This window comes from Mugil cephalus, chromosome 23 (assembly GCF_022458985.1).
Source record: "Mugil cephalus isolate CIBA_MC_2020 chromosome 23, CIBA_Mcephalus_1.1, whole genome shotgun sequence".
NCBI classification, from domain to species: Eukaryota; Metazoa; Chordata; class Actinopteri; order Mugiliformes; family Mugilidae; genus Mugil; species Mugil cephalus.
The window spans coordinates 16,155,072-16,170,478 of record NC_061792.1 but is presented as its reverse complement, the minus strand read 5'-3'; the positions used below and the strand labels follow the sequence as shown (position 1 = coordinate 16,170,478).

The 15,407-nt window shown below is 42.2% G+C and overlaps 1 protein-coding gene across 1 annotated transcript; it reads right to left on the bottom strand.

Moving 5' to 3' along the window:
* Nucleotides 1–458: 458 nt before the first annotated feature.
* Nucleotides 459–9,416, bottom strand: cdk15 (cyclin-dependent kinase 15; the record flags this gene model as incomplete). Its single annotated transcript, XM_047577167.1, has 12 exons — nt 459–1,215; nt 2,368–2,510; nt 2,587–2,635; nt 3,596–3,659; nt 3,750–3,843; nt 3,915–4,035; nt 4,129–4,252; nt 5,046–5,108; nt 6,200–6,294; nt 6,832–6,911; nt 8,658–8,917; nt 9,351–9,416. Coding segments are annotated over 12 exons (1,266 nt in total), but the record flags the coding sequence as incomplete, so codon positions are not given.
* Nucleotides 9,417–15,407: the final 5,991 nt, after the last annotated feature.

The following is a 15,407-nucleotide window of genomic DNA, read 5'->3' as shown; positions in this document are numbered from 1 at the left end:
TTAATTACTTAAAAACTACTCAACTGTCTACACTTTGTAATCTTATAAATTCTATCATATTACTAATTTTTACCAGTTTTTAATTCCGTTTCCACATATAGAATGTCTCTTTATTTCTCGTTTCTCTCTATACATCGTTCAGTGCTGTTTGGACTGTTTGGACTGTTACTGTGACAAAGAAATAATTTCCCATACGCTGGTTCTGCTCCAGGTTTCTTCCTGTTAAAGGGAGTTTTTCCCTCCGGCTGCTCTGGACGTTTCAGGCTGGTTTTTGTGAAGCGTCTTGAGACAATTTGTGTTGTTATTGGCGCTATATAAATAAAATTAAATTGAACTGAACTGAACTGAATTGACTTGAATAAATAAACGATGTCTTATGTCCAAACTGAACAGGACATAAGAACAGTCTTTCTGTCAAAATCAGACTCGGAAAAATGAATCCACGCGTTTATAAGAAGTAGATTAGATTACTGTAAAGGTTTATTCACTGGATTCCCAAACTCAAGTATTCAGAGGTTACAACTAATTCAAAATGCAGCTGCACATATTCTGACTGGTACCAAAAAATATCAACACATCACACCCTTAAATCTTAACACCCTTAAAACAAGAATCAGTTTCAAAATACTGCTCCTGGTTTATAAAGCAGCTCAGTACATCACAGATATGCTCATCACTTACACCCCAGCAACAACACTTCGGTCAACAGGCTGATTTACTCGTCCCTCGCACCAGATCCAGAGAAGTGGAGGCAGCTTTTAGTGTAAATGCCCCACAAACATGGAACACTTTGCCTCACACAGTTACACATTCACATCAGGAGCCATCTTTAAAAACAGATTAAAAACTCTAAAAATCCTTTTTCAACAGCGTTCTGCTGAGCTGTGTGTGTGTGTGAGTTGTTGAGCATGTATGAGTTTAAGTGTGTATGTGGTGAAAATGACAAACATGTGATCGTTTACTTGCACTTGTACATTTCAATTGATTCCAAAGTGATTTTTATGTAACTGTTTGTGTTGCAACTATGTTTACGTCTTGTAAAGCACGTTGAATCTGCCTTGTGCATGAAATGCGCTTCATAAATAAAACTGAATTGAATTGATTTGAATTATGTCTTAGCGTTGAGCAGCGACGGTTTGATCCGTCGTCCAGGGTGAAAAATGTCTCTGATCTCCGTCTCCAGACGAACGCCAGGAACCTTGAAGATGGACACGGCTGGAAAACACAGAAGAAGAAGCTGTGACCGAGCCTGAGCTGGCCTTTTATTGGCTTCTACCACCATGTAGCAGGTTAGCAGGTTAGCATGTTAGCATGTTTAAGGCTGTGTAAGATACAGTAGTGTTAGATGTAGGTGAATATATTAGTCCCACAACTAAATACATTAGAAAAGAGATAAACAGTCCACAGAATTAACATCCACACTGGAGCATCAGCAGTGACCACTGCAGTGTAAATCATTTTCACACTAACAAATCTGCTTTTTGTCCACTCTTATTCTGCAACAAACCACTGCTTCGCTGTTGTGTCCAGTCCACGCTGTACATACAGAATGTATTTATATTTCTCAGTGTTGTTGTTTTTGTATATTTTTATTAAAAGTCCTGTTAATATTCTTGTCTAATTCTGTGCTGCTGTGATGAGAAAATTGTTTCCCACACAAGAAACAAATGAACAATGTTTTAATGTGTTTAGATGCAGCAGAAATAGTTGAGGGTCGTTCTGAGTATGTGCATTCAGCCGCACGGAGGCTGAGTACTTTAAAGTACCAATGTACTATGATCAGGGTGGATGGACTCCTGTGATGCCTCTGGTTATTCAGACATGTGTTGTCTTTCACAGGCCGTCCATTAAACCAGCATCTCAAAGAAAACGTTAAAAGACTCCAAATAAAAGCTTGATAAAAGTGGATTTAGGTGCTGAATCAAACCCGGTGTCCAGATACTTTATGTTTGGACCATTTGAAGCTGTTCACCAGGCTGGACAGTCTGTGAAATCCATCATCATTTCCTTGGTTTCAGACACATTTAGGAGGCGAACGCCATCATCACACCATTCAACAAATCCCAGAAGGACACAGCCATGATTTCATTGAAGAAGAGACAGTCCATGTGTCCATTCACAAAAACCTGCCACAGTCTGTTAGTTGCATAAAACTACAAATACTCTTTTAGTTTATTTAGTTCTTTAGTTAGCTATGGCTAGTTGTTATGTTGGGCTAACACAGAGATACTGAATCAGTAAACTCATTGATTAATTAATTATTTAATGTCATCACAAGCATCATTAAAGACATCGACAGTACGTACATCCTAAGCAACCCCGCAGGCAGGATATATTCTAAGTTTAGCATGTTAGCATGTAGCTTACTGTCCCTGAGGTGCATGATGGGAGCAGGGAGTGTGCTGAAGTACGGGTGCTGCAGGGCCTCCTGAGCTGAGATCCGGTCTGACGGCACCACCATTAGCATCCTCTGGACCAGATCCTCGGTCTTGTACGGAAGCTGGTTCAACCTGATCCACATGTCAACGTGTTAGCATCCACTCACAACGGCATAGCATTTAGCTTGCTGTATTAGCATTAGCTCACCTTTTCCAAACTGTCCTGAGTGGCTTTGGCTCCGAGTGAGGAAACCAGTCTGAAGACAAACACAAAACAACCATTCGCTGATGTTAGCTTGCTAACACGCTAAGCTATGCTAAGTTACAGAGATATGCAGCAGTGCTCAGCCTGAGGCTCCAGCACAGGATCAGGAAAACACGGAGGAAACTCCACTGTTTCCCCAGTCAACAAAAACAGAGAAAGTTGTGGAGCAGAAGATTAAAAACGTGAATCCTAGAATCACGAAAGCGTCAGAGCTGGAACTGATGCTGTTAAAGAAATGTGTCGAGTAGCGATGGAAGAGAACACAACTACACGGGATGTAGACTCACTTCTATGGTGGAAAACTAAAGAGCCAACATTTCCCTCTCTGAGTTTCTGTATATTACGTTGTTTCTTTTTCCTCCTTTGCACTAATGACTTTTTTTTCTAAAACAACTGTGTTCAGTAAAAAGGGAATTATTTGAATTTTTATGCAGTTAAAATGTTTTATATTGTAATTATTTCAGAAAAAATGGTTTATTTTCCTAAACATTTGTCCTGTGTATCATAACCAAAATCAACGAACTAAAGGTAAGAATATGACGTTTTTCAGTGATCGTGACTTTCCAAGAAAGAGTATTGATATCGGTGATACTAGCCCTGTGTTAACTTGGTATCGGATCGGATCGATACTAAAATTGTCACTAACCCTAACCCTAACCCTAGTATCACACACGGAGCCCATGAGTTGAGTTGACCAGACTCTCTCTAACATACGGCTCTGCTCTCTGAGAGCTGAGGCCGCCCCCTGGTGGAACCTCTGAGTCACTGCAGAGAAATGAATGACTCGACACACTGAAGAGTGAACAACAACCAAATAAAACAGTCAACAACACAACAACATCAAACAACAACAAAACAACCGTAAACAACTGGAATCACTGACCTGCTCAGACTGCACAGACCGTTTTTAGAAAAGGAAAATAAAGAAAGCAATGAGCTCAGGCCGACTCACCTGGTCTGTGATTGGGCAGCAGGCCGAGCCCAGGCCAGGTGTCCTCAGAGGGGACACCCAGGACCTGCAGGGACACCAGGTCCAGGAAGTGATAATAGTATTAGTAAAGATGATGATGGTGAAGATCGTGATGATTTCTTCGTCTGACGCTCACCGCCCAGATCCTCTGCAGCTGCTCCGTCTCATCGGTGACTCCGGGGAAGGCCGGCGCCCCCTGCAGCATCTCTATGAAGATGCAGCCAGCGCCCCTGGTCCAAACACAACAAACTTTATCGACCCGCACATTTTCATCAAACTTCCAACAAAGGTCGGCACCGACCACACGTCCAGAGCGGTGGAGTAATCTGTGGAGCCCAGGAGGACGTCGGGGGGGCGGTACCACAGCGTCACCACCTCCGAGGAGAACGTCTGACAGGGGATCGACTTGGACCGAGCCAGACCTGAACCACAACCAGGACCAGGACCAGAACCAGTTTCAGTCTAAGCTGTGTCTTCCCGTTCTGAGGTGAATGAAGGATAACAAGAGAACCCACCAAAGTCGGCCAGTTTGAGTTCTCCCAGGTAGCTGATGAGGAGGTTCTGAGGCTTCAGGTCTCGGTGGAGGATCCTCCGGCTGTGGATGTAGAACAGACCTCGCAACAGCTGGAACATGAAGATCTGAAAGACACCAGCATCAGTCCGGGGGCAAGATGTGGTTCTATGTCAGTCTATGTTCCACAGACTAAGACACAGACTAGAACACTGACTAGAACCAGGACTTGAACACAGACTAGAACACAGACTAGGACACTGACAAGGACACAGACTAGAACATAGACTAGAACACAGACTAGAACACAGACTAGGACACAGACCAGAATCAGGACTAGAACACTAGTGAGGACACAGACTAGAACACAGACTAGGACACTGACTAGAACATAGACTAAAACACAGACTAGAACACAGACTAGGACACAGACCAGAATCAGGACTAGAACACAGACTAGAACACAGACTAGGACACGGACTAAGACACAGACTAGGACACAGACTAGAACACGGAGTAGAACACAGACTAGAACACAGACGAGGACACAGACTAGAATCAGGACTAGAACACGGACTAGAACATAGTCTAGGACACAGACTAGACACAGACTAGGACACAGATTAGAACACACACTAGGACACAGACTAGAACATAGACTAAAACACATACTACAAAATAGACTAGAACACGGAGTAGGACACAGACTAGATTCAGGACTAGAACACAGACTAGAATCAGGACTAGAACACAGACTAGAACGCGGACTAGAACACGGAGTAGAACACGGACTAGAACCAGACTAGAACACAGACTAGAATCAGGACTAGAACACAGACTAGGACACAGACTAGAATCAGGACTAGAACACAAACTAGAACACGGACTAGAACACGGACTAGAACACGGACTAGAACGTACCCGTACGTTGTGGGAGTGCAGACCTCCAGGATGCTGAGTCATGTACTGGGCCAGGTCTGTCTGCTGGAGGAGGACGAGTGAGGTTTACAGTCAGCTGTTACGTGTTTCACTAAATGTTCACTTCCTGTTTGGTGTAAATGGTCTAATGCAGTGGAACAAATCAAAATGTTACCAAGTACATTTGTCTCATTTCTAGTCAAAATATGTCATTACACTTAATATAAGACACAACTGCCTAACAAGAACCATTTCAGCAACATACAGGCACTTGTTTTAAGACAATACATCTTGAATATCTTGTTAAGTGAAAAAGTCTTGAAACATCTTGTTTTGAGTCATATGTCATATGAAACAAGCTTTTTTGACATTTGAAGAGGTTTTTGAAGCGAAGAGAGCTCAGATACATACAGACTGAGCCAAAACACTTCATGCTGTGAAGCCTCAGTGTAACTGACTAACTGCACTGGATTGTAAGAACTGTTGACTCCTGCATTTACGAGCTAAACAGGCACGTGATTATTGATGATTATTATTATTATGATACAAGCTCGGGCCTTTCTGGGTGGAGTTTGCATGTTCCCCCTGTGTTTATGTGCGTTCTCTCCGGGTTTTCCAGCTTCCTCCCACCTCCAGTTAAGCTAATTGGTGACTCTAAATTGACCCTAGGTGTGCGTGTGAGTGGGAATGGTTGTATGTCTCAGTGTTAGCCCTGCGACCTGTCCAGGGTGGACCCCCCCTCTCGCCCGATGCCAGCTGGGATAGACTCCGGCAACCCCCGCGACCCTAGTGCAGGACTAAGCAGTATGGAAGATGAGATGAGACGAAATGAGTTAAATACACTTAAAACAAGGGGAATGCCATTTACAGTGATACACAACACTGATACTAGTAAAATACTACATTTTTTTTTTAAATGCTACTTTCCCTGGCTAATTTCAAGACCACGTCTATCTCAAAAGTCCTAAATGTCACATCTTATTTCAAGAAACCTCGACAAGACGATTTTTACTAGTTCCATTGACAGAAATGTTTTGCTTTTTTCAAGCAAAAACGTTTTGTTTTTGTTGTTTTTTTTTTTAACTAATTTTTGAGGGGAATTTTCCCTAGTGTGTTGTTGATGTGTGTATTTCATGCGTGTATGTGTGTGTTGTCACCATGTATTCAAAGACCAGGGTCAGAGTTTCTCTGGTGTGGACGATGTCATGAAGGACGACGATGTTGGCGTGTTTCAGACGCTTCAATAGAGACGCTGGTTACAATAACACACAATAACACATATTAACACACATCAACACACATTCAAACACAAACATACACATTAATTCATAGGTGGCTGTGACTGGGTTGGAGGGCTGTGATTGGTTGGAGGGCTGTGATTGGTTTAAGGGCTGTGATTGGTTAGAGGGCTGTGATTGGTTGAAGGGCTGTGATTGGTTGGACAGCTGTGATTGGGTTAAAGTGCTGTGATTGGTTGAAGGGCTGTGATTGGTTGAAGGGCTGTGAATGGTTTACAGGGCTGTGATTGGTTAGAGGGCTGTGATTGGTTGAAGGGCTGTGAATGGTTGGAGGGCTGTGATTGGTTTAAGGGCTGTGATTGGGTTGGAGGGCTGTGATTGGTTTAAGGGCTGTGATTGGTTGGAGGGCTGTGATTGGTTGAAAGGCTGTGATTGGTTGAAGGGCTGTGATTGGTTAGAGGGCTGTGATTGGTTAGAGGGCTGTGATTGGTTGAAGGGCTGTGAATGGTTGGAGGGCTGTGAATGGTTGGAGGGCTGTGATTGGTCGGGACCTTCTCTGATGGCTGTGAATGGGACACCTTCCTCTGTCTTCATCTGAATCACCTTCAGAGCAACGAGCTGTCCGTTAATCCTACACAGAAGAAGAAGAAACATCAACCATTAATCATCCAGAGAAGAAGAATAAACATCAGCCACACTTGACTCCAACAAAGAAATTATAATTGTAGGTGATTTTAATATAAATTGGAATGATAAACAGAAAACAAACCATGGATGCCCACGATTTAATATAACCAGCTGAAACAGATCTAAGACGGACAGAATCAATAAAAACTACAACTTACTGACTCATCTTTCAGACCACAACTTTATTCTGTTCTCCAGGAAATTAAAACAAAAAACATGCAGCAGTGTTTGAGGAAGAAAAGAAAAGGACAGACTGAAGTGAGTCCTCTTTTAGCACGGAGCTGTTCTTAAGCACAATAAATAGATAAATAGAAGGGGGTGTCACAGGGTGAAACGGAAGAAAAGTTCCTTGGACATTTGTCACAGTTCACTTCCAGGTATCAGCTGATAAAACACAGTGACTCGGATCATGTCAACTAACAGAAAACAGCGCGTCATGGTTTGATGTTAATGTTAAAAATTCAGTCGGTGTCCCGCAAGGATCGATGCTTGGGCCTCTACTCTTTTCACCGGATGTGACTGACCTAACTAATATGTGTCCAGGCTTTAATCCCATCTAGACTTACAGGTGCACTGCATGACACCCAACACTGGCTAACGTATGCACAATGTTTAGCTAGCGGCCAGTAGACACCAAACGGTCCACTGTGTTTCTGGACGGGGAGGAACTAGATGTTGGAGTCGTCCTGGACTCATTTGTCTTTCAAGAATAGAGGGCTGTTTAATAGAGCTACAGTAATATAGAGCTACAGTAGTCTAGAGCTACCTAATATAGAGCTACAGTAATATAAGAGCTACAGTAATATAGAGCTACAGTAGTCTAGAGCTACCTAATATAGAGCTACAGTAATATATGAGCTACAGTAATATAAGAGCAGCAATAATACAGAGCTACAGTAATATAAGAGCTACCTAATATAGAGCTACAGTAATATAGAGCTACAGTAATACAGAGCTACCTAATATAGAGCTACAGTAATACAGAGCTACCTAATATAGAGCTACAGTACCATAGAGCAGTTAAGACATGACACGAATCATCACGTTTTAGATAAATACAACTTTTTAAACTGGAAGATATTTGGACGTTGTGCCTCCATGGACTCGCTCCCACTCCGGTTCAGGACAAGTTGGACAGATTTGGAATAAGCTCCCAGTCCCAATCAGAAAAAAGCATCACTAACGTCACTAATGCTGTGAGTGTGGTTACAATCAAACAACACGACAATATCCGTAACCTGGAAAACAACACAACCATCTGGATTTCAGGTGTTCATGTGTACACAAGTTCTTCTACATGTGCTGATTTTGTGCAATAGTGTGGACATAATACACCTATGTATGACAACTCAACTTCTACACACACATCTGCATGTGTGAACGTGTGTTATGGGCATTGTGCAACACAACCTGGCTCCTTAGTATGTAACACAACAAGAACTTTCTCAGTTTTCATCTGAACCTCCTCTGGTCCCCAACCCCTGGTCTGCCTCATGATCCAGGGTCAGTTTGTGTGTAGCTCGCCTCCTTTACACCTGTTTGTGTTTTCTTCTGTGTGTTGTTGTGTTGTTATAGTGTTACACTGTGTCATATTATGGATGGAAATTAGCATCCCTGCTGAGCTACTGTGTTTGTTCAATACACAAATAAAATGGATGAATGAATGAATGGATGAAGGGATGAATCTGACCTGCTGATTCCTTTGTAGACCGAAGCGAACGCTCCTTCTCCCAGTTTCTCCAGACTCAGGTACGAACGAGCAGCTCCAAACTCCAGACCATGTCTGAGACCTGATCCCAGACCTGGTCCCAGACCTGATCCCAGACCGTTCCCCCTCAGGGGGTCGCTGTTGCTTCGTCCTCTCTGAACTCGCGTCCGTCTGACCTGAAGAGTCTGGAACCAGTGGGTCCGGGAGTCTGAGGGGGACGAGCCGGACTGGTCTGGATCCAACTGGGACACAGAGAGAATCTGGTCAGTGGGGGGCACCTTAAAGCCTTAATATCACCTTAAAACAGGTAATACCGCCTTAAATCCTCCATCGAAGCACACAATCTACTGTGGACACTGGTTACACTGTAAAAAATAAAACGTTATAGAGAACAAGAAAATTAACTCAGACTTGATAAACACTCGTCTTTCTAAGTTAAGGTCAATCACTCAGATTTTATCTCAACATTTCTTCACAGTCCTGTAGCAGGTATTCTGGATGGATATGTGTGGGGTTGTTTTGTTTAAAGAGATATTTAGTTAGTCAGCAAACAAATGTAAAGTACATGAGACGTAAACTTTCTGGAGGTTTAAATCACTGGAATCAAATCAACTCTGAGGATAAAAGGTGTATCTGAAGGTAACAGGAGGATTAAACACTTTTAAACTTCTTTACCTCAGTTGACGGGAGAGAAGAAGAACTTCTACTCTTCCTGAAGCCGACCTCCTCCTCCTCCTCCTCCTCCTCTTCCTCCTCTTCCTCCTCCTCCTTGCCTTCACCTTCCTTCCTCCCCTCCTCCTCCTCCTCGTCCTCCTCGCCACAGCAGCACCTCCTCACCCACCGGGACACGTCCTCCATCTTTTCTTCTTCTCTCTCTAATCGCTCCTCTTCTCTGCTCTCATATGACTCACATGGTCCAAGACGAGTCAACACAGTCCCATGACACCCCCCCAACCCCCCAAAGAACAACACCGTCCATTCATGTGTGCTACCCCCCAGTGGCCGCCGATCGTCACTGCAGCTCCCACTGATCCACATCCAGAGGACATTTGTTTTTAGTTCAAGGACAAAAATAATGACACCAAATGTTTCCCTTTGTTTAATTGGAATTAAGAACAGTATGAAAGATTTTACATTTAATGAACTGAACTATTAAAAGTTAATGAACAACTGCACATTTCTAAAGAAAAAGAAGAGGAGTTTCTGTTTCGTTCCAGGTCTCAGTGCCGGTTCTATACACAACTTTAAAACTAAAACTGTGTGAACCTGAGGAACATTATGAGGAATAGATGCACTGTAAAAATTGAGTACTATAATTTGCAATCTCAAAATAACAATCAGGAAATACACAGAGAACGAGAAGAAAAAAAAAGAAAAAAACAACCTGGAGACACAATTTAAAAAATGACTACTAAGATAAACTGTCAAAAAACTAGAAATGAGTAGATGCACTGTAAAACATGCTGACATGTACATGAGTAGATGCACTGTCAACGTAGCCAACATGGCAAAGAAGAGATGCATTATAAAAATAAAAAAATAAAAAAATGTCTGCATACTGGTAATAAATGACCAATAAAAAAATACACATTTAAAATGTATAATCAGAAGATACTTTGTTAAAAATAAATGCCCAATAAGGAATACACTGTAAATATTAAAACACAAGATTCAGTATTTAAAAAAAAAAAGAAACAGGAAATACACTGTATAGAATGACTACAGTGGTGAATATTTGTCTCCCTCTAGTGGTGGAGTGATGAACTGCATGAAGCCAATTGATTATAATATTCACTGTCATCCAGTGGTCAGTGGTACAACTGTCTACATCCCATGACACTAATACTCCAAACACAACTCAAACACAACTCAGTGAATGAAACTAATCAGCTGGTTAAACTCCAAGCGCCTTAAAGATATAAAGGCCTGGATGACCTGTAATTTTCTACTTTTAAACTCAGACAAAACTGAAGTTATCGTATTTGGCTCTAAACATGTCAGAGATTCATTATCTAATCACCTGCTTTTGTTGGATGGCATTACCTTGGCCTCCAGTACTACTGTGAAAAACCTTGGTGTTATATTTGACCAGGATATGTCCTTTAATTCTCACATAAAGCAGGTGACCAGGACTCCTTTCTTTCACCTTTGTAATATCATCAACATTAGGAACATCCTTTCTCAGAGTGATGCAGAAAAAGTAATTGATGCATTTGTGTCTTCCAGGCTGGATTATTGTAACTCGTTACTGTCTGGCTCCAAATACTCTTAAAAAAGCCTCCAACTGATTCAAAACGCTGCAACAAGAGCACTGACAGGAATTAGCAAGAGAGATCATGTTACTCCAGTATCAGCTTCTCTTCATTGAGTTTAAAATCCTCCTCCTTACATACAAGGCCCTGAAAGGCCGAGCTCCATCATATCTGAAAGACCTCATAGAACCAGACTGTCCCAACAGATCACTACCATCTCTAAGTGCAGGTCTGCTTGTGGTTCCTAGAGGTTCTAAAAGTAGAATGGGAGGTAGAACCTTCAGCTATCAGGCTCCTCTCCTATGGAACCAGCTCCCAGTTTGGGTTCTGGAGGAAGACACCGTCTCTACGTTTAAAGTCAGGACTAAGACTTTCCTTTTAGACAAAGCCTATAGTTAGAGCTGGACTTAACCATCCCTTAGTTATGCTGCTATAGGCCGAGGCTGCAGGGGGACGATGCACTGAGGACATGTCCTCTCCTCTCTCTTCTCTGGCTCCTGTCCTATCTTAGAATTTCCTATATCTTAGAATTTGTTTTCCGTTACTAACCACTGTGTCTCCCTCTCTCCTTTTTTGTAGCCTTGGTGGACTCATTGTTGTGTGTTTGATGGTTTGTTGCTGTAACTGTGCAGTGATTTGGGAGTGAGGAGTTGGTGGAAAGCTGCTTAGGTTAACAGTTTGGTTTCTGCTGTGGCTGTTAGCTGTCACTCATCAATATGGAATTTAAAGGAGTTTGTTGTATCTTCTACCTTGGACGTGTTGTATCGGTGCACAAAGGTCAATTTTGTTGATGGCTGATGGTTACAAATGTCTCCACAACATGAGGAAGGATTGTTGATGCTGGCAGGTTGACATGTGTCTGAATCATTGATGAGGGACTGAACTTGATTTGTTAGAGCTCTGTGAAGAGTTGAAGTGCAGCTCTGTCGATGGTTTTAAATGGAGACCATGTGGATGAAGCTCTCCTCTCCACCTCCCAGTAACATGGTCCAGTCAGAGTCTGCTTCACTCTCTGGATCATCAGGACACAGCTCATCCTCTCACAACACACACCCTCCTGTTTATCACTATGAGTTCATCCACCTGTAGAGAGGACGAGAAAGGAGAGAGGAGGTGAAGGAGTGTTTCCCTTCATCATAACATCCAGTAGAAAGAGCAGCAGGGACTTGTTGTCGTGTTGGAGTGAACACACACAGACCTGCAGAGACTTTTAGCATCAAGTCTGTTTCCTCTGCAGATTTCACTAAGAAACTGCTGAGAGTCCTGAACGCTTCATTACTGCACCAACACTTTAGTGATGGATTTACTGCTGCTCCATGGAAACAAAGATCAGCTGACTAAGAAACTCATGGTTACTAAATGTAATGCTGCTTCTGTGATGTGCAGGCTTCAGTCAGACTGATCTCAGAGCTGTGATCAGTTGTTGATCAGATGTGATGAATGACCACCACTGTTTCTATACATCTTGGAAGGCTGTCAGCTGGAATCCAGCTTTATTTCCTGGACACATCAACACAACAACAACAGTCGTCTTTACATCAACTCAAACACATGATCACAACAAGCTTCTGGCTGATCTGATTGGCTGACTGTTGTCTCTCTCTTTGTCTTTCTGTCCAATCCTGAAGCCTGTCTCCATTCTCCTCTCACAGCTTCACTGAGAAGCTGCAGGTTTACAGGAAACACTGGATTTTTGATACTAACTGTGTTTAGGACGATACTGATGAAAGCAGCATGGACTGACTGGAACCCTCTACTCACCTCAGATACTCCAGTTCATAGTCTGGACTCTCCAGAAGATCAAGAAGCTGCTTCACATCTGAATACTTCAGGTTGTTCTCACTCAGGTCCAGATGTTTCAGATGGGAGGGGTTGGACTTCAGAGCTGGTCCCAGAGAATCACAGCTGATCTTTGACAAACTGCAGCTCCACAACCTGAATGAAGAAAAAAAGATGAAATGATTGATGATCAGTCAGATGTGTTGTTCTCTAAAATGAGTGGAGTGACTTTGTCCTTGTGTTATTGTGGATCTTCATCATGTCAGCCTTCTACAGACATCATCCAAACGTCAGCACAACATTCAGACAACTATTGATGTCAACACAGATCAATAAGATGCTGCTGACCTCATTACAGGATCAATATCAATGATCAGACATTATCAGTCAAGTCACTTCGAAACAAACACGAAGCAAAGAAATCTTTGGATTTCATCAACAAAACTTTATCACTGAAACATATGTGAGTTCAGAGGATCTTCTGGATCCTGGGGCCCTTGTACAAAAGTAGGATTCAGATATCTGGGATAAGTGACTAATCCTGGGCTCAATGAATCTGAAACAAGAGCGTCCAGGCTTATTTGGTTGCACAAACACCAAGCCAGGATGAGCCGACATGGATTCATCAAGCCAGGTTTAATTAATCTTAGATCAGAGCGCACACACGGCTCCTCAAGTAGAACCCGCGATCGATCACAGATTCACTGATTCACCATGGCAACGCAAGCAGAGAACTCCTCCCCATGGCAGCAGGACATACTGATGGAGGACTATGAAGAGGTAGAAGATCTAATTAAAAAGAAAGGAAACACACACTCACTGCCATAAAACAAAGAGAGAAAACGTGGCAACACTCACGACTCCGCTGAAACGTCACAATTAGTCTACAGTCCAAATAGTTAATTTACATCTCCTTCCTACACACACACACACATATATATATATATATATATATATATAATAATACATATATATATATATATATATATATATATATATATGTATGTATACGTGGGTTCTCTCCGGGTACTCTGGCTTCCTCCCACCTCCATCTTTATCATTGAAACTAATGTCAGTTGAGAGGATCTTCTGGATCCAGATGTGAGTCTTCAGCTCTAACCACAAACATTCCTTGACTCCCACAACAAACAGTGGATGTTTTCTCCAGTTTCTGCTACAAACACTCGTCTTGAACTAAAGGACATTTACAGATTGATGGAGGAACATGAATTAGATTCAGTTGGTGATGAAACATATCAGATCTACAACAGTAACAGACAGTGAACTCACCCCAGAGTCTCCAGTCTACAGTCTGGACTCTCCAGAAAACCACACAGCTGCTTCACTCCTGAATCCTTCAGGTTGTTCTCACTCAGGTCCAGATGTTTCAGATGGGAGGGGTTGGACTTCAGAGCTGGCCCCAGAGAATCACAGCTGATCTTTGACAAACTGCAGTAACTCAACCTGAATATAGAATAAAAGATGGAGATAAAATGCTGAATAATTCAATGAGATGTGTTGTTGTTTTAAATGTTCAGCTCAAAATCACTTTTATGTTTTAAATATGAAAAGAGTATAAATAAAGTAGGGGTCTGGTCGAGGGGAAATCAGAGACATGACATGATTGGCTCCTTTCTGAGGGAAAACAGGAGGCTGGCTTAAAGTAAATGGCTTCTCCCTCCTACAGGGCTTCTCATGGTCATGTGACCACGGACTACACTATTACAATTTATTTGTGTAACATTTTGTGATCTGTTGTGTTTTGAGGGAATAGGGGAGTTTGTATTTTCGCCCACAGTTCGCTGAGTTGTGTTTTAATATCCTGTACTTTGTTAATCGTTTGTCCGGGGGAGGAGCTCAGGGGTATTTAAAGGGAGCTCTGCTCTCTCAGTGAGGAGTTCTGGCCTAGTGGCACTGTGGGCTACTAGTTGCCTGTTTAAGCTCAGCCTGAAGCTGCTACTGTGTGTTCTTGGGTGTGTCTGCTATCTGCCCTGACCTGTAAATATTTTGGCCTCATCTTTTTGGGGAATTTGACGCAAATACAATTCACCACATACACGTTTTTCGACTGAACCATCATTTGCTATTCTATCAAAACGAACCGGTGACAATTCATATTCAGAGTAAATACCAACAACTAGTGATGGAGAAATTGAAGCTTTCTGAAGCACTGAATCAATCTGAAGCAATTGTGTTGAACTGGTTCAGTGTTTTGAAGCATTTGATTCAATTAAATGTAGCGACATCTAGTGGATAAAAGTATGCATAGTATCCGCAGTAAATGGAAATGGGTCATTAAACAGTGAGGCAGTGTTTAACAATAAAGGATCTACAGTATGTGCATTGTAATGCTTGATTTATATCATTTCAATAAAATAATGTCATGCTTGTGTGGTTGTGCCTTCATATAATACTGGATGTTTTAGATATATGCTTTTGAGTGACTGATAGAAATACGAAATAAAAAAATGACTGAATAACAAAGTTGAAATGCTTGTGCAACTAGGGACTGTGGTGACAATGGCTGTATAAAATGCTTGTGAAACTGGGAAGGACAAGGGATTTGGGTGGTTTTAAAGATTTTCATTTAATAACCAGATAATTTCAGCCGACTTAGGCTTCAGCCTGTGTCTCTTCCTGCTTAGGACCTCTCCAGCTTTGGAGAAAACCCTTTTGCATGGCACAGATGTTGCAGGCATAT